This window comes from Calonectris borealis, chromosome 6 (genome assembly GCF_964195595.1).
Source record: "Calonectris borealis chromosome 6, bCalBor7.hap1.2, whole genome shotgun sequence".
Taxonomy (NCBI): Eukaryota; Metazoa; Chordata; class Aves; order Procellariiformes; family Procellariidae; genus Calonectris; species Calonectris borealis.
The window spans coordinates 25410208-25429255 of record NC_134317.1 but is presented as its reverse complement, the minus strand read 5'-3'; the positions used below and the strand labels follow the sequence as shown (position 1 = coordinate 25429255).

Below are 19048 nucleotides of genomic sequence, written 5' to 3'. Positions count from 1 at the left end.
ATTTTGAGCCACATGAGCCAGATTCAGTTTCCATGAGTGTGCAGAGAGCACAGGCTAGCTAAATTCCAGCCTAGTCCAGCTATAGACATGTGTAAGTGTGACATCCCCAATCCATTACCTCCTCTCAGTGCCCTGAAGGCTGGCAAAAGTTACAAGAGTAATGTTGTTAGGATCTGAAGCCTTCTTAGTCAGATGTTCAGAATTAAATGTGTTTAGTAAAATGAATGCCTGGGCTTGCCAATATATCTCAACTCTGGTGCAGAAGATTGACACTGATGAGTCAGATGGCCACTCAGTCTGAACTGTCAGCACAGTTGAATGCAGACAGGACCAATGCAAAACATTGAGACCTGTCTGACCTGGGACCTGAGACTGACAAGCCCTGAGACTGACAAACCCAGCAAATGCGAGCAATTGGTGGCACTGCTTGTACGTCATGCGGCCACTGGTGAGGCTCAGGCTAACCTGCAGCTGATGAAGGCTTTAGGAAACAAATTGCAGGCTGGCAGTGACCGCAGATCTGGGTGTCCCTGTCTGGATATGACCCTGCCGACAACATCCAGATATGCCATCACCTTTTTATTAAATACAATGGATTTTAAATTTAGGAGAAAATCTTCAGAAGAACAGAAGGCCAGAGCCATGCTCTTCCAGTTCCTGCTATGTGCACACCTTTGAAAGCACGGCTGTGTGCCTCTGGGGTGGGTGAGCTCCGTGGCAGGCCTTAGGTCACAGGTGACAGACACAACAGCATCATAGATGACACTGACAACATGCAGACAGGATGTAATGCTTTTTTCCTTTTTTTTTTTTCTTTTTCTTTCACATTTATGATTAGCCCCAGTTGTGATAGTCCTTTTCTCGTGTGGCTCTTGCTGTAACAATTCACACCTGTGAAGTCCCAAATCAGATTACCAAATCTGTTTGATTTGGTACTACATTTGAAAAGCAACCAGAAGCACCAGGTGGTCCATTTCTTAAGAGAGACGTGACATTAAGAGTGTTCAACAGTCCCATCCCATTTTTTTGAACTGCCTGTCTGGTCACATTAGAATGAAAGTCGCAGTGCTGGTTACAATTACAAAATTTTACAAAATCTTGGACCTATTATAAGACATCACCCTCTTGTGTGCACTGTGTTTTGGGGTCTAGTCTCTCCAGCATGAGAAAATGGATTTGATAACTCACTGGTGTCATATACCTACTACACTTACTCAGCTGAATTTCTAAAGGGAAAGATAGATGGGTTTTATTGATAGGCTTTTAACACTGTTTGATAATTATCATTGGATTTGATACACTCGGGTGTTGAAAAAATGTCACCCCACATAAATGGTATAATTTATAAATCCATAAATGTGTGGGTTCTAAAAATAATAATTCCAATATCTATGCTTAACATATGGACCTAATACTAGAGATTGCCAGGATTAGAAACTGTTTCCATTATCTGAACAGTAACTTGGCAAAATCTGATCTGAGTAGTCATTAAAAAATTTAGTGAGTTTTTTATCTATTTTCAAATACCACTCTAAACTTTATTGTATTTAATCTAGCTTACTTGTTAAAGGAACATAAAAAGGGCATTAGGAATGTAGATTTAGTGTAGCACACCATTAAGATGAAGAGTAATGGCTGGGAAGCCTTAGCTCTCAGGTTCTCCTGCTATACTAATGTCACCAAAGTCATACTACTGGGACGGGAGTGTTTTTCATAAGGTGTATGGGCAGAAGGAATGGTTCCTTTCGCCCAGCAGAAGCAGCTCTCCGGATCCACTGAATTCACACATGGGTGTGAATTTTATGCACACCCACAGCAGCATGGATCGATGCATTGTAAAGGTCTTTGTTCTCCATGTAAGGGCACAAGCAGCCAGGTTAGGTATGTCCCCCATGATGGTGGGTGTAGGGGTCTCACTCTAAGGCCGGGACCATGGGCCAGACTGCTTGAGTTAGACCTGTTAAACATTTTCCTAAGGCAGGATATGCCATCCTGGTTAAAAATGCCTCAGTCTCCAGAATAAACTGAAATTTCTTGTGGTTTATTATTTGTAACACTATGCTTTCTGATGAAGTGTAGTAAAAAGATCTATTTTCCAGGTGGTGGGAAGTGATAGGCTGGTAGAGAAGGACCTGACTGTATTTGTTCATGTATTTGTTTGTTTACTTAAACTGCTGGTTTTCAATCTCCTAATCACCAGGGGCTGTTGCCTTTTGAGGAAACAAAAACACAAGAAAAACAAAATTGTTTATGAAAAGCTCTTTTGTGGGCCAGTGGTTCAAATTTTTTCAGTATAAAGGAAGCCTTGTCCCGCTTACAAATAGTTCTCAGGACTGTCTCTCTGAGATTTTAGCACTCTATGCAGGCATAAATTTAAGCCAAGGAAGATTCACATGTTGCACAGCTGAGGGTTACTTTGTTCACTTGGCTGGTGCTCAAGAACAGCAAATGATTTCTGGATAAAAATAAAATACAGTAAGACACTGGCTTTGGGAAGTATATTTTCCTATATGTTGCCCAGAATTATTTGGGCAGCATTTTAGAGATATGGTTGGGGAGGGGGGTGAATAACAGACATTGTTACGATAGGGAGCAGAATGATTTGTCATTTGGTTCATCTTTCTTTCTTTCAACAGGGTGCCTTTTCCTGGCCAAAGACGACTCTAGTTCACTGATATTAGGAAAAGTCATAAAAAATAGTGCTTGAGATTAAGTCAGTCGCATATATGTATAGCTATATGTAGCCATATATCACCAATAGAAAAGAATGTGTTTCCCCTAAACTTCAGTCACCTCTTAATGACAAACTGGTAACAACCACGTCTTACTTCGGATTTCTCTCCATGCCTCTTTCTCCTGGGTCGTCAGGGATTTGCAAGTGTTGTCGGGATTTCCTTGGAATTTAGGCTAACAGAGCGGTGCAGGACAAATCGTAAGTATGGTTTATTAGCTGTTAGAGACAAGTGATTGGAACTACAAGGAGGTCTTTCCAATTTGTAATTTTGCCTGCAAAGATTTTTCTTAAAAGAGGTAATAGTCTGTTCTCCTCTACTAATAATCTGTACCGTTTTATGCATAAGCCACCGTTCCAGGTTTTATCAATAAATAGAGGAAATGGCACACTTTTAAAAGGAGATTAAAATGTGGTGATTGGGTTGCATATTTTTGTTTTCTGGCTTACTGCTGTGTTCTTTCATGCTCAAAATAAACCTGTACATACAGCTTATACCATAAACGGGAGTCGTCGGTTTGACTCTCAGCAAAGCGTTCCCTGTGCTGTATTTGCAAGCGGTAACATACTCATTCAGCTCTGCATGGGAAGCCAGATACCCAAGCAAGCCTGGGTTCTTGCCTAAGCTTGGTTTTCAAAGAGGTGTGATTTTCTGTTATCACTTACCTATCCAAAGGATATGAAATCTCTACATTCACATATACCACTTAGGAACAGTAATTTTACAACTTTTTTCTCCTTGGAAGCCTTCCAAATCAATATTTTTGTTCTCTTTCAGGCAAAATGGGAACACATTAAAAAAAGTATTTTGTTCATATCCCTTTGTAGCCTGTGGCCCTTTGAGCAATAGTCAGTAGGCAAAAATTAATATATGACTGAAATAGAATGGTCTTTCTGTGGTTTCTAGTGATGTTTGAGGGAAAATAAGGCCAGGAAATAGTATTTTCATAATTTGTGATAAATTATATGGTGGTGGGTATCTACTGAGGCAAGTCTGGAATATTTTGTTCCGATTGCGGTGAGAACTGCAACTTGTGCTCTTACCTCTATCTGCCTAACCTAAAACCTCTTTCCAACTGCTAGGCGTGAAATTGAACATGTGTGAGACACAACTCTTGGGATTAATGTTAGATGAGTGAATCTTAGACCTTTTCTATCATTTATTTGTCTCATGTGTGCACCCATATATATCACAGGCATTTTTATTTAATTATTCAGGAATTGGCACATGACTTGCATTAGCTCCTTCCTCTGGGTATCTTGCTGACAGAACAGTGCAAAGGAGCAATATCTAATCCTCATACAGCTAAAACTGTTTGTGAAGAAAGATCCTATTAAACTGGCCCTGTCGTGTGAGCAGAAATTACACTTAATACTAAGTACCAGTTCTTAAGACAGAATATAGCTGCGTTCGTACCAGCAAATTGATTCAGACTGCCATAAAAGAGTTGTAAGGTTTCATCTTAATTTGCAAGTAAATCTCTATATATTCAGGCTGTGTCATTTTGATGGATACAGAACTGTGCACTGCTACAAGGCCGGCACATGTATTTATTTATTCAGGAAAATATATGGCATGAAAACATTCATTATAAAAGACTTAGTGTGCTGTAATGGCCTGATCCAGCACCACTGAAATCAATGAGAATCTTTCTTTCCATGTTGGTAGCGCAGGAGCATGCCAGCAGTGTGGAAAACGTTCCTCTGGCCTGAAGTGCCTAGCACAAATGTCAAAATCATTAGGAAAATAAAAGGCTGACAAACCGGCAACCCCATAGGCATGTGGCAAATTTGGAGGCAACTGAAAACACAGCTGTTTTCTAAAGTTTGTGTGTGAACCGTATGCTCTTAGAAAGATAGGTTACTCTGGCTACATGTCTATGCTTATTTGTTGTTTAAAAAAAATGTATCTTAAAAGCAGCTGAAAATTGTTGGTTAGTAATTGACTTGCCTTTAATATTCAGCTTGCAAAACCAAATTTATTTACTTGAATTTTCATGAATTTTACCAGATTTTGCTTTATTCTGCTTTAAACAGCATCTTCTCAAAAACAGGTGGCAGAAATACTATTTCCTATTTTTTAATGAATGATCAGCCTGCAGTATAAATGCATATTTGATGTCATTACTTTAATAAGGAACTGCAAACCACGTATTTTGGTTGCAGCTAGTTTCACACGACTACTTCAGTCCTGAGAGTTTTTCAGTGATAACCCATGAAGTGAATCAGCCAGTGGGACGTGAACCGTAACACCATATACAGAACAAAAACGTCCCTGTGTGCATGCACAACCGCGAGCCTCTAGCTTTATTGTACTTTCCAGGTACAGTCGGGATATGATGTGTAACCAAACAGGTCTGTCTTGGGAGGTCCCCTCCCTCAGATGGTCACTGCGGGGGCACCGGCTTCCCTGCCGAGGAGGCCTCCTGCCCCCGCTCAGCCATGGGCCTGCTGCCGCAGCATCATCCCAACGTGCCTGCCCGGCTTTTGGGAGCACGCTGTTTCCCAGGGCTCCCACTAACCTCTGCTGAAGCTGCCGTCAGCGGTGGCTTCCCAGTCCCTCGGCAGAAGAGAAGTCTTCATAAGAAAGCCTGTAAGCAGAGGGGCGCCTTGGGGAGTGGAAAGCATTACCGAGAATATGTATCCCCTACATTGCAGACTTTCTGACTTGAGACATCCATCTTCATCTTCTCTCTGTGTTTCTTTTGCCCAGCAAGCATCCAACAAAGACCAACAGCCGTTGGTGTCTGGGGCTGGCTTCCAGACAGGGACCCAGTGCTCACAGGTCCCCTGAGATCCATCTCCCCTGGTGCTACAATTTGTTCTTCACCCCAAAGTCCATCACCCAGCAGAAATCCGGAGCAAAGAGAGAGTTGTCCAAAATTGTTTTGTCCCACAAATAAATAAAATCACCTTCCCGTAAATCCAGATGTCATTCCTTTCCACATTGCTGTTGTGCTTTCCCAGTCACAGGCGAGAAGAGAGTCTAAACGCGGCTCCGTTGTCCACTTTGATACTGTTATTTTATCTCTGGGAAAGATGAAATCGGGAGAAGTGAGGATCACTGGTGAATTTTGCACTTGTATGAGCTAATCAGTCATCACTCTTTTTGAACAAGTACCCCAAGTAAAAGACCCAGGAATCCCCTTGGTCTTTTGCTGGCAGAGGTCTGTGGTCAAACCCAAGCATCTTTTTGCACTTTAACAGGTCTTGAGGTTTTGCATGTGGTAAGATTTGTGGCAGACTGATTTAATATGGTGCATTTCTTTAACCATAAGATACAATCAAGCCAGGGAGAACTAGATGGTCACAGAGTCTGGCCCTAGATGCTGTAAGAAGCTTTATATTGTCTTGTCCTTGCCTAGGCACATGCGAGAGGTGCTGGGAGCAAGCAGAGCGGCTGCTGGCTGGTCCCGGGCAGCCCAGAGCCTCTGCGAGGAAAATCCCAGCACCTCTGCAGTTTGAATGGGAAGAGGTGCTCCTCCAAAGACTTTATTTCTTTTAAAACCTTCCCTCACTGTTACTAAACAGATTTAGGACTAAATCAGCCACATCAGGAAAAGGAATGGGAATAAATACAAGCATAAACAGCCTCTTTTTTTTGCAGCAATTTTGCGAAGGGTAGGGCAGAAGACAAGGGCACTTTTTTCAAAAGGGGATCTTGGACTCATACTGGTAGCGGTGACCATCCCTGCCTCTTCCCGTGAGAAGAAGTTTTCTCTGCTCTGCCTTCTTGGGGTTTCTTCGTCTCTTCTGCATGAAGTCTGCCTGAGCCTGCGGATCTCTCTTTTTAAATGCCAAACGAAGAAGGGGTCGGGAGCTTGCGGCAGCTCCCCCGTGCACCCACCGCCCCGCGGATCCCGGGGAGCTGGCGGTGCGGCTCTGTGCTCTGCTCTGCCCGGGGGGAGCGGCAGTCCCCATTAACTCCCGGCTGCGCCAGCCCGCTGCCTCGGCCCGGCCCGAAACTGAGCAGCAGCAGCGTGTCGGCCTGGCACCTTTCCCTGAATCCTCATAAATAAGACTGTAAATAAGTTGCAATAGAAAAAACAGCGGAGCTGCATCGCCGCGGTCCCGCATGAAAGGACACCTCGGGTGCCCCGCCGGCCGCAGCTTCCAGCCCAGCCCCGACGTCCCCGGCAGACCGCTCCGTGGGGGGCGGCGGGGCCTCACGCGGGGCCGCCCGGGGCACCCGTGGGCGCGGCCGCGGGGGCGGCCAGCGCCTCCCGCTCCCGCTTCTTCTGCTTCATGCGGCGGTTCTGGAACCAGACCTTCACCTGGGCGTCGCGGAGGCGCAGCGAGCGGGCCACCTCGAGGCGGCGGGCCCGCGACAGGTACCGGCTGAAGTGAAACTCCTTCTCCAGCTCCGTGAGCTGCCGGGTGCTGAAGCTGGTGCGTGCGGGGCAGGCGGGAGGTTCCCCCCCGCACGGCGCCGCGCCGCCTGCAACGCCGAAAAACACCGCGCTTCAGCGGGGGCAGGGGAAGGGAGCGGGGCGGGGGTCGGGGCTGGGGCAGGTGGGGGGCAGAGGGGAGCCGGGAAGGGAGCAGCCCCCGCCCGCGCCCCGCCGCCCCACTCACTTCTCCCGGGCGGGCTCCGCTTCGCTCGCATCCACTCGAAGGTGCGGGGCGCCGCCGGGGCCGCCGCAGGGGCCGGGGAGCCGGGCGCGAGAGCAGCCCCGGGGCAGGGCGAGAGGCGCCGCAGCCCCCCGCCGCCCGCGCCGGGGCAGGGGCAGGGGCGACCGGGCTCCGGCGGCAGCGGCGGGCGGCCGCTCCCGGGGAAGATGGACGTGGCGAAGCCCGGCGGCCCGGTTCCGCGGGTCGGCCGGTAGCCGGGACCCGGCGCCGCGGGGGGAGCGGCCGCGTACCCCGCCTCCCCCGCGCAGGCGGCCGGCAGGGGGGCCGCCGCGCTGCCCGCGGTGCCCAGCGCCAGGAAGGCGCCGTCCCCCCGCCGGGGGTAGGGGGGCTGCGGGGTCCCGCGGCACAGCCCGGGCGGGAAGGCGAGCGGAAAGTACCCCAGGTCCATGGCCCGCGGGGCAGCGCCGCTCCCCACACCCCGCCGGGGCAATATTGCCCTAATATAGGGCCGGGAGCGGGGCGGCACGTCCCGCCCCGCGGCCAATGGGAGCCCGCGGGGGGAACCCGCACCGGGGGTCCCGGGCGCCGCCGGCTCCCCTGCCCACACTCGGCTGCCCAGGGCCGGCGTGAGGCTGTGGGTGGGCAGCCCCCCCCGAGCCCTCCCGGACCCCCTCGCGGGACAGGGCCGCTCGCTCTGGACTCGCCGGAGCCTCTGCGCGCTTCGGAGCCGCTTGCCGAGAGTTCGGAGGGTGGGTGAGCCGGCTCTTCCCGCTACCCGAGCTCCCGTCCCGGGGCAGCTCTGCCCCCTCCCCTTGCCTTGCTGCCGGCCAGGCCCCCGGAGGCTCCCACGGGAGCCCACGCAGCCCGGGGGAGCAGCCGGGGGCGCAGCGGGCTGCGCAGACACCCCCAGGCTGTCCGCACCCGGGGCGGGGGGGCTTGCTGCACCTCGCGGCACTTAATGGTCTCGCTCCATCAGATAAGTGCTCTGCAGCCTCTCAAAAGTGAATCCCCGGGCTCACCCCGTTAATGGGCTTTCATTTTTCCCTTGGCGATTCGGCATTGTTTATTGAGCGTTTGCAGCTGGCAGAGAGTGCAGTAAGTTGCACTGCCCAGCCAAACCCTCCAACTCTCTCTTTTGGTTTTCATCCCTCTGGAATGGCAGGGAACAGGAACAACCTTGGAGGATGTGAAGCCTGGACTCCAGAAGTGATTGTCTCCCTAAATGGCTCCAAGTGACGCTTGACCATCCAGCCTGAGCTACACATACGCTTGATTTGGATAATGATGGGTTTCATCCAACTCGTCAACTGATAACCATGTGTCAATGCAGTTCAGAACAGCAAAATGGTGCGCTGGGCAGAGCACGCTTGGGCTTTGGTGACGTGGGACTGGACGGAAAAGGAACATGAAGAAGGGCTACATCATGCTGCTTTGAATTAGACATGTAACCTTCTAACTCTTAGGATGTGGACTCAGCTGGGAAATGCAAGGGTGGCACCTTATAAAAAAAATATTTTATTTCTAAATAAAAGCGTGAAATTGAAATGCCTTCATCCATCATCCAGTGTCTTCCACTCAATAGCCCAAAGAGCTCTACAAGCTCTTGGCCGAAGTGCTGCTCACTGTGGTTAGGAAGAGGCCACAAATTTTGCGAGGACCGGACATGGTGCCAACCACCCAAGGGCAACCAGGATCCCCAGAGAAGGAAAAATTCCACTGGGTCTTTTGCAGATTTCAGAGGGCTGAGCTGGTGGCAGGGAAGGGACACCATGGGGAGACACAATCAGACCATTTCACTGACTCAGCCTCAACTCTTTCCCATGGAGACTTGTGCTCTGCAGCTCAGCCCCAGCTGCCCCACCGTTCACCCAGCTGATGGTTCAGAGCAGGCCTGGTTTTCCTTCCTGCAGAGGCCCTGAGAGGACACATCCCCGGGACAGGCAGACACAAGCCCACAAGGACACGGGAACGCTTCCCTGCATATGGGATCTGACCAGTGACGTGGCCTTCTGTCAGCCTCACTTTCTCCCCAGCACATCCAGCCCATCTGCTATAAAGCAACTATTACAGAGTAAAGGCTGGCTATACAGGTTCCTGATTACAGATTAACGTGCTTGGGACTCAGAGTCTACAGACAGAGCAGTCGCTGTAAGCCCGAAGAGACGCGAAGTTAGGTGTTCTCCAGGCACAGACCTGTTGACTGTTCTGGGCTGTGCTACCCTGCTGCACTAATAATGGGGTATCACCTACATTTCCATTTGCAGGTGATGCAGGTATAAGTTAGAAGAACAGTTTAAATCAAATACACCTTGTCAGGAAACCTACATTTTGAGGGAGGGGTTAAATTCTGGATGATACAAACTTGCTCAGCATACCCATGGCAATCAGAGCAGTTTGCTCATCTTCTGACAAAAGAGAAGCCTGGGAACACCAGGCTTTCTCTTTAGCAGAGAAAGGCTGTCCACGCAGGAAAGCATCTGTGCTCTTCAGTCTCCCCTGCTGTAAAAACTCCTGCCCACAGTGAAGCAAACAGCACTGGGTCCGGAGGAGGGCTGCTGCTTTACTTGAGTCTTCTGTTTGCAGAACGCAAATGGCTTAATTACACCTAAAGCTGTGTTTTAAACGCTAGAAGAGCTGTCTGTGTTCACACCAACATATGATCTTTCTATTCACACAGCTGGATTCTGTTACCAAGTTTCTCGTTTGTTACCTGTTTGTTTTTGCAGGACTGTTCAAGGATGAGGAAAGCAGAAAGCAGTGGCTAAACACAGGCAAAGCGTCTCTTGTTGCTGTTGTGGCTTTTGAGGGGCATGCAATTTTCTACACTCCTGAATTTCACTGTGTTCAGACTTAAATAGCTAAGTCCCAGTGATACAAAGTTGAGCGACTGCAGCTGTTTTTTTGCGTGAGGTCTAATGGGAAAGAGTCCCTGGAAGTCAAAGGAGGAAGAAGAAAAGTGGGTTAAAAAGAAGAGTGGGAGGAACATGATGCTGTCAAAGGCAATTTGAGAATGGGTGGGAGGTTTATGGATGTCTGTGCAAGCAGTGCAGTGATGGCACGAGCCAGGGGAGCTGCTGGGGCAGAAACCTCTGTGAGAACAATGGACCACACCAACCCCTGTGCCACCACACTTCTGGAAGCATGTGGGCCACTGCAAAGCCTGAGACAGCCACTGTGAAATTAAGACATGATGTAGGAACAAGCCCAGCCAAAAAGCCCTAAGCCCTTTTAGGTGCAGACACTTACCAGCAGTGCCCTGGGGAGGCTGCTTGAGCAGCACATGTGTTGAAGGCAAAGGCAGCCCTGAGCCACAGGGACTACTCTGAGGTTGGGGCATGTTGCCTTTCCTCTCTGGAGCAAGCCTCCACCTTCTGTGCTTGTCACAATAACCAACACACAGGAGATTCAACAGATCCCTCCCCAGCCCTCAGGAAAATGATATGGAAGGACTGGTCTTGTCCTTGCCCCGCTGCTGCCACGACACTGCCAGCCGGGGAGAGCTGGTTCTCAGCGGTACGTGGGGATGTACATCCATGGTGTGGAGACAGCCAGGATGTGGGTGGGCATCCGAAGAGAGGTAAGCAAACACTGAGGATTTAAGCAGTGGCCCTGTTAACACAGGCAAACCATCAAAAGCCCCTGGGAGGAAGGCTATCAAAGAAGAAGAGGAGAAGCTCTGGGGAATTTATTTTGTAAAATGTGAATAAAACCAGGGATGTACAGAGACCCCAGGGCAAAGAAGGGGAGTTGTCCTGCCGCTCCGGGGGAGCCAGGGTCAGCTCCAGCACAAGCACAGCCCTTCCACGCAGGCAGAGCACTTCATGCTCTTCCTGAGGAAGGTGTGGTTCCCTCTGCCATCAATACTTCCCTGCCACAAGCTCCCCTTTCCTGGCTGACCCCTGGGGCAGTTTCACCAGGCCTCGGACAGGGACCTCTGCTCTCCCAGTACATGAGATTAACTACAAAGATCCTTTGCATGAACACAGAGAAGAAAAAAGTCTCTCCCTCCTTCTGTAAGGATTTCTCCATAAGAGTGATTCCACACGGACCTCTGCGCCATGTAATGCCCTGTTTCCTGTCCCATGGCTGTGAATTTGGTAGGAAGGAAAAATTACGCGTATTGATATCCAGAGGTATCAAGGTAAGCCATACTGCTGTGTGCAAAACAGAGACGTCAAAGGGTTTGCAGCCAAGATTTCTGCCTTGCTTAGCTCTTCTTGCTCCCAAACATCCTAAAAGGTGGCCCAGGTTCCTTGGCAGAAAAATGGAGGCTATGCACCTCACTCAGCATGGGGTTGTCTACCCTCTCCCAGAACTTCTGCTGTTGCAAGAAAAACTGCACATCAGCAAATAAGGAAAAAATGAACCCAAGTGTTCAAATTGTACATTCAGGAGTATTTTTACCCCGAAAACCTCCATCCTGCCTAGTACAGATCCCATGCTAATTTCTTTCAGCTTTGTGCTTATGGTCATTGCAGCTGAGCCTTTTTGGGATTCATCCCAGAGCAGTTCAGGGAGCTCTGGGCTCTGGGCTCTGAAGGTGAAAACAAAGGCCCACCTTTGCTCCCAAGCAGCATCTGCAGAGGCCTGGGGATGTGCAGGCACAGGCACCTCGCTGTGTCCCCTTTTGCATCTCAGCCTTTGTGACTGAAGGGGCTTGGTCCCATCCTGCCACGTAACTCCATGGCTCTCGGGCTCCGGGACTGGGCTCTGGCCGGGGTTTCTAGTTGAGTCCCAGCTGGCTCAGGCCCGAGCAAAAGTAGGAGGACCCGCTGTCGAGTGAAAAGTGCTCATCATGTGATTGATGATCCTTAATAGAGCCAGCCCCCTCCCTCCCCCACCACCCCACTCCCAGCGAGGACCACGGCGTACCCACTGCCACTGCTTACATGGGAATGGAGAGCCGTTGCCCGTTCAGGGATTAACCTGCTGCTCAGTTCCTGGAAAGTGGCTGCGGCCAACCAGATGAGCTCTGGTTGAGCCCACCTCACGCCTTTTAAAAGCAGAGGTGGCTGGTTCATCAATATATAACATCACGTGGTGCCCAGCCAACCACCGCGGCCCTAATTGCCCCGGCAGCACCAGCCCCTTTGTGCTGCCTGTCTGGCTCCAGCTTTTGTTCCCAGGCAGGTCTGCAGCAGTGGTGCCGGATGCCTGGGCCTCTCCACTGCGCAGCATGCTGCATCTTCGCCGGGCTGCCATTGTGTGCAGCCGTTGGGCACACACGGCAGGCTGGCACGTAGAAGAATGTCATTGCGACCTGCAGCTCCTTCCCTCCCTCCCCAGCTATCAGTTGGCACCCTCCCAGTGGTAGCCCAGCAGCCCCATCCCCTTTACCCTCTTTTTTCCCTAGCTGAGCAGTCCCTTCTGTGCCTGGACCTCCCTACAGGCTGTTTCATAGGGCTTCCCACGGGGCTGGAGGGGTGCAGAGACCCCAGTGGTGGATCCTGCCTTCAGACTTCTTGCCATGGATCTCCAATGACCCAGCTGATCCCTAAGAAACTCAGGGGCCTTCTAGTTGGTGCTGGTGGGCTCCCTCTTTCTTAGCCAGCCTCCCCCCTGCCTGTCCTTGCCTGCTGGGTTGCAGTCAGCTGCCTCCTCTTCACCCATGGACAAGGTTGCCTGCAGCCCCGGGTGACCCAGGCATGGTCCCATGGTGGCAGCCATGTCGGGGGGCTTGCTAATGGAGCAGGAGGCTTTTGGCTTTGTTTTCCCAGCCCCACACAAGTGGCACCTGCAAGACAGTGGCATTCCTGGGAGCCCCTGGCTGTGCCTGCCTAGATCCCCCTCCCCAGGTGCTGCTCACCAGGCCCTAGACAGAGGGACATGGATGGGACCCCCCTCAAAAGAAACAGGGTGCAAAGGGGCAGCTCAGCCCTGCACTGACTGCACAGAGCTAACACAAAGCCTCATCTCCTTTTTGCAGTGGGGAAACTGCTGCGGCCCTGTTAAATGGTGGGTTACTGTAAGGGCCAGACCAACAAGTGGAAACCCATAACCCACTGATCTGAACATGAGAACCTGCATGGCCTCGCTGAAGCTCGGTGCACCCCTGACGCCTCTCAACCAGTGCTGTCGGCAGCTCCCCATCCCGAACACTGCTGCAGCGCTGCTGGCTTTTAGAGGCCCTGGCTCAGTGACCCTGTTATGGGTCTGGAGCAGATGGAGAGAGCAGGGAAGGAGGGGAAGGGGTGCTATGGCTCCTATTTGCAAAGAAAGGCAAGGCTGGGATCAGCCCCAGGCCTGGCCTTCGCTGAGTTGTGTTTTAAATGGGTGACCGGAGTTCAGCACATCAGATGCTGTTGCAAAGAAGCTGAGTTCCTATTGAGTGTGAAAGGGGGTTGTTTATAATTTATGGGTTTTAAATGATGGGCCAAGAAAAAGTCTGGCTTGTGCCAAAGTGTCTCTCTCTTTGAGACTGCTGATGCTTGTACAAACATTGTAAAAATGCCAGCGATCTCACTAAAGTAATGTTACTTCTAATAATTAGGTTATCATCACGGACTTCTATCGCGTTACAAACGAGACGCCTCTGCCAGAGTCATGCAGAAGAAAGTGAATTTATTTACAAGAAGATTCCCCCTTGCACATGTTCCTCCTCCTCCCCCACTGGAAACCAAGTCTGCAAACCCCGTCTCTCTGCAGTATGAACATAATTCAGGGCAGTGTGCCTCAGTAACACCATGTTTGTGGTCAGGGTTCCTCTGAAACCCCCTTCTTCCTCAGATCTGGGGAAGGGCTATCTATAAACAGCCTTTTCTTTCTTAACAGATTTAGTGAAGGACTAATAGTGTAAGTCAGAGCAGACACTGTTTGAAGAACAGCCTACAGAGCATGAAGGTGGGAAACACTTGGGAAAAGCACATTGGGTTACACCAGGGACGGCCCTGCAGAAATGGTGGTGCCTTGCCGTTTTGCAGATAGAAGCAGGTGATGCAAAATACGTCGTGTTTTCAAGAACACACAAAAAAACCTACATGGACAATTTCAGTCGTGGGTATATTAATTACAGAAAGTTTTGGAGATAGAAACATATATATATCTATTTATGGAATATTATAGAAGTGTAATTCACGAGTGGTGTTTAGCCTTAATTTTTTGCGTTGTTTGTATGTTTTGTTTACTCCTGGATGGAGCTTCTAAGAAACAATTTGTGTGAAAACTTCCACAGAAAACAATTTTAGGGCTCAAAATGGTTAAAATATGTCTCCGAACAAAGTAGTTTATTCTGTTCTGTTTTGTTTACAGATCTACAATACATATATCCAAATTTGCTTGGGTAAAAGTGAAATTTAACAAAAGATACACTTCTCAACGTAGCACGACATTGTTAAAATCGCACAGAGGGGAAAATAAAACCCTAAGTAGTATTTCGATTCGTTACTGTCCAGCCAAACACAAATACCAGAAGGCGAGGAAGAAAGCATGGAGGAGAAAGAAAAGAAGAAAAGAAAGAAAACTTGTCTGTGTTGACCAGAATTGGAGGAGTTAAAATATTTCTCACAATAGGAATGCCAGGTCATGTCATTAGAGGATGGAGTGGGAGCTGCAGTGTTTGTCAAACTGGGAAGTGGCGCGTCAGCCGGTTTGGTGGGGAATACAGGAGTTCGGATTAATCTTTAACTCGACACTTTTAGAAACAGATAAGAATAGTCTTCTCGGAGCGACATGTACCGTCAGGAAGAGACTTTAATGACAACGTTTACAAAAGAAGTATCTCTGTAAATCCAGCGAGGGATTCAACACAGCCGTGTAACTAGAGAGGAGGAAACACGAGGGTTCAAAGCATCCTTCCTTTTTTTTTCTCTTTTTCTCCTTTCTTTTTTTCCTCTTTTTTTTTTTTTTTATTTTTATTCTTCCCCGTGTTAGCTGTCCCGTTCGTGGCGGAGGGAGGCGGCGGTGCCCCTCCGCCGCGGGCAGAGGGACGGGACCGTCCTCACCGGCCGCGGGGGGAGCGCGGCGGCACCGCCCGGCCGCTGCCCGCAGCCCGCCTCGGCGGCTCCCCTTCGGCTGTGTATATCTGATTGTCAATTTTCTTTCAAAGTTTATTTTTATGAAAAACAAGAGGAAAAGCTCGGGCTTCCAAAGATGTCTAAAAAATTGATTTATGGTTAGTATAAAGACAACAGTATAAATAACAAAGGAGGCGGCAGCTGCTGCGCGGATTGCTATGGAGACCCTAATGAAATTAGCACTATCAGAGGGTTTCTAATTTTTTTGCGTTCTAAGCTTCTAATTTCTTTCCTATTTCAGATAGCCAGAGTGTAATAAAAAAAAAAAAAAAACAGCCCACCGAAATAATAATAATATGTGCGATAGATACCCAGTCAATAAATAAATGTTAACCTCACCGAGGTTTTTGTATGCAGGATTTGATCTGAAACAAGATGGCCAAGCTTTGTAGATCGCCTCCTCAAAGCGGCCACGCTTCCAACTAAAGGTGGCTTCACCCGGCCGAGCCAGCTGCCAGCCAAGCCACCGAGGCGCTCGAGTGGGGCCAGCCAGTTAGAAATAAATACTTTAAAAATACTTTCGATTTTTTTTTTAAGTGTAACGCCTCTTTGCGTGATGTCACAGTTTGTTTTACTCTATTAATGACTTACGACTTGCTGTCTTAATTAATCCTTACATAAACTACAAACACCAGCCACTGTTACAACTGTTCAAGACTACTCTCTCAACTAGCTCAGACCGAATATACTAAATAGGTGAAATGTAAGTCACCACGGACCTGAATCGCTCTCCCGAAGTATTGGTGAAGAAACTCTACAAATACCCACATAAATACATTAAGACGAGGATAAATAATCAGTGATACAAAAATGTCTCGCTTAAAATAATAAATACATATCATTTAGTCCGATGCGATCCTTACGTTACAGAAGAATCCATAAATTAACTTCTCGGAAATAAGCTTACGCGCGGGCGAGTTCCCACCGCTCACGACTGGTCTAAAACACCTCAGCATGACGCGCTGCTAACACTACGGCATCTCTAAGACTTACCTTCAAGTACACCAAGCTTATCAGTCCCTCGGGTTGCAGTATATTGCACTGTCATGCTTAACACAGCTCTAAGAGAAAGGCTCCTGCTCACGGACCTACTCGGGGCTGCGGAAGAAAGAAGGGAGCTGCTAGGGGAGACAAATCCACTAATACTGTTGGCACTCGAGAGCAAAGTAACACTGTCCCGTCAGAAAAGTGAGGTAATCGAGAGGGGCGCGGGCCCCGCCGGCCGCCGCCCCGCTACAGATGCGTGAGCTTGGGCGCCTCCTGCATCCGTCCCTGAGAGGTGTGGTGAGAGGAGAGGTCCGTGTAGGTGGGGTGGGGGTCGCAAGGTCCGTGGTGGTGGCCGCCGGGGATCTGGGCGGCGCAGCTGTAGTCCACGCTGGCGGAGGAGGGGTGCTGCAGGTGCCCCAGGTTGAACATGGGGCCCGAGGCCGGCATCGAGTCCACGAAGTTGCCCCCCACGTAGACGGGGCTGCCCTGCAGGCTGGGGTTGGCGAAGCCGCCGCCGCCGCTCTGCATGGGGTGGGGGTCGTACTCCGCGCCCGCGTAGCGCTTCTGCTGCGGCAGGCAGCTGCTCAGCGGCGCCGTGTAGGCGGCCAGCCCGTACATGCTCTGCTGGGATTTGGCGAAGGAGGTGGGCGAGGGCGCGTCGTAGCTGAGGCTGTTGACGCTGGGGAGCTGGCTGGAGTAGCCGACGTGGTTTGGGCCGCTCAAGGGGGGGCTGCGGTCCGGGGACTGTCCGACGGGGGAGTGCATGATGCCTTTGGCTTTCTGGTCCTTTTTGTACTTCATCCGGCGGTTCTGGAACCAGATCTTGATCTGCCGCTCGGTCAGGTTGAGCAGGTTGGCCATCTCCACCCGGCGCGGCCGGCACAGGTAGCGGTTGAAGTGAAACTCCTTCTCCAGCTCCACCAGCTGCGCGCTGGTGTAGGCTGTGCGCACCCGCTTGGAGGCCGGCCCGGGGGGGCTCTTGTCCTCGCAGCTCTCTCCTGCGGGGAAAAGGCACAAAGAGCCGTTGGTCCCCCCCGAAAGCCCCCCCGGAGCCCCGCCGTCCCCTCCCGCTCCGCCGGCGCTCGGGGAGGGGGCGCGGGGGGCCCGGGGGCGGCCTCCCACACCTCCCAGCCCGGCATACGCACCCCCCGCCGCTGCCTCCCCCCAGGGGCCCCCAGCGGCCGCCCGTCCAGGCGCTGCCGGGACCCGTCGGGGCCGCGCCTGCCGCCGCCGGGCTGGCAGGGGGAGCAGGGCGGGAGCCCCCAGCCTGCCCCACCTGCAGCGCAGGGCTGGGACCCCCGGGCGGGGGTGGGCGCGGTGGCAGCTGGAGGAGTAGGGGACAAGGCGCAGGACCAGTGGGCTCAGCCCGAGGGGCTCAGCCCGAGGGACTCAGCCCGGCTCCCCGGGCGGGCAATGGGCCAGGGCGGGGGTGTCGGGCTACCTGAGGGGGCGCAGGTGCTTTTCTGCTTGGAGTTCTGCCGGGACTCCTTCATCCAGGGGAATATCTGCTTGCTGAGGGTGGCGGTGGCCGAGCCCGAGGAGTTGGGGCCCCCCTTGGCTTTTTTCGGAGGGGGTGCGCTGGGGGGAGGGTTGGGCGGGGAGGAGGGCGGCAGCGCCGGGGGCTGCTGCTCGCCGATGCCCGGGGGCTGGCTGCCCCCGGGGCCGCCCCCGGCCGTCCGCATGCAGCTGCCGCTCAGCTCGCTGCCCTTGTGGGCCGGGGCGCGGCCGGGCGCCGAGCTCTGGACGGAGCAGGCGGAGCCGGGGTACTCGCCGTCCAGGCCGGCCTGGCCGTAGGGCTGGTGGGCCGCGCCGTAGGGGTAGGCGTCGGCCTTGCTGTAGTTGTAGCCCCCGAAGAGCCCCGCGTTGTCGTAGTAGGCGGCTTTCTGCATCCTCCGCTCTGCGATCGCCGAGGCCCGCGGCCCCCGCTCAAATAACATTGACCGCCGCCCCGCGCCTCACGTCGTCGGCCCGGGCCACTCGCAGCCACCTGGGGAGGGGGACAGCGGGGACACAAAAGAGACCTTCAGTGCGGGGCGCCGGCTGGGAGCGGCCGGGCCGGCCCCAGCACGCCCCGCACCCCGGCACCCCCAGCTGAGGCTGGGCGGGTGGGCCCCGGGGCAGCGGGGCGGGAGCGGGCGACAGCGGGGAAGGAGCGGGTGCACGGGGAAGAGACCAGGGGACACCAGGGAAGGACCGGGAGACATCAAGGAAGAAGCAGGGAACACCTGAGAAGGACCAAGGGACACCAGAGGAGGAGCAAGGGATATCACGGAAAGAACAGGAGACACCAGAGAAGGACCAGGGTCGCCAAGGAAGGAGCAAGTGACACCAGGGAAGGAGCAGGGTCACCAGACAGGAGCCAGGGCAAAACGGGGCACGCCAGGGAGAGAGCCAGGCACACTAGGGAAGACACACTAGGGGGACAGCAGGGAAGGAGCCACCCGAGAGCGATGGTGCTGGGGGGAATGGGGACACATTGGCGACACTTCCTAGAGGCCACTTTTTGAGACGTTTTGGGAGATGTTTTCTTGGTTTTTTCTGTCTTTGGACCGTTCCCGCACGAATTGGCTGGATCGGCCCCCGCGGTTGCAGGCAAGGGCTCTAGGTGAGCAACGCGAGGCCGCGCTGGGTGGTGTCCCCAGGGACCCCGCCGGCCTCTTTGGGCTGAGAGCCCCCGGCGCTCCCTCGCCCGCCCGCCCGGCACGCGTGCGCACGGCCGCGCACGGCTGACATGATGGATTGAGCC

At 52.1% G+C, this 19048-nt stretch overlaps 2 protein-coding genes across 2 annotated transcripts; both read right to left on the bottom strand.

The window, feature by feature from the left end:
• Positions 1-6897: 6897 nt before the first annotated feature.
• Positions 6898-7751, bottom strand: HOXD1 (homeobox D1). The gene is made up of 2 exons (XM_075153961.1): positions 7307-7751; positions 6898-7169 (listed from the first exon to the last, which is right to left on the bottom strand). The coding sequence occupies exons 1-2, from the start codon at positions 7749-7751 to the stop codon at positions 6898-6900; spliced, it is 717 nt and encodes a 238-aa protein (XP_075010062.1).
• An 8797-nt stretch (positions 7752-16548) lies between these two features.
• HOXD3 (homeobox D3) lies at positions 16549-18239 on the bottom strand. Its single transcript, XM_075153958.1, has 2 exons — positions 17744-18239; positions 16549-17300 (listed from the first exon to the last, which is right to left on the bottom strand). Exons 1-2 carry the CDS (start codon positions 18237-18239, stop codon positions 16549-16551), a joined length of 1248 nt encoding a protein of 415 aa, XP_075010059.1.
• Positions 18240-19048: the final 809 nt, after the last annotated feature.

Bases quoted from the DNA above. Each gene is read 5' to 3' on its own strand.
- HOXD1 (XM_075153961.1), bottom strand. From the start codon at position 7,751: ATGGACCTGGGGTACTTTCCGCTCGCCTTCCCGCCCGGGCTGTGCCGC. The intron at 7,170-7,306 runs GTGAGTGGGGCG...TCGGCGTTGCAG, and splicing joins GCGGAGCCCGCCCGGGAGAA to GCGGCGCGGCGCCGTGCGGG.
- HOXD3 (XM_075153958.1), bottom strand. From the start codon at position 18,239: ATGTTATTTGAGCGGGGGCCGCGGGCCTCGGCGATCGCAGAGCGGAGG. The intron at 17,301-17,743 runs GTAGCCCGACAC...TTTTCCCCGCAG, and splicing joins AAGCACCTGCGCCCCCTCAG to GAGAGAGCTGCGAGGACAAG.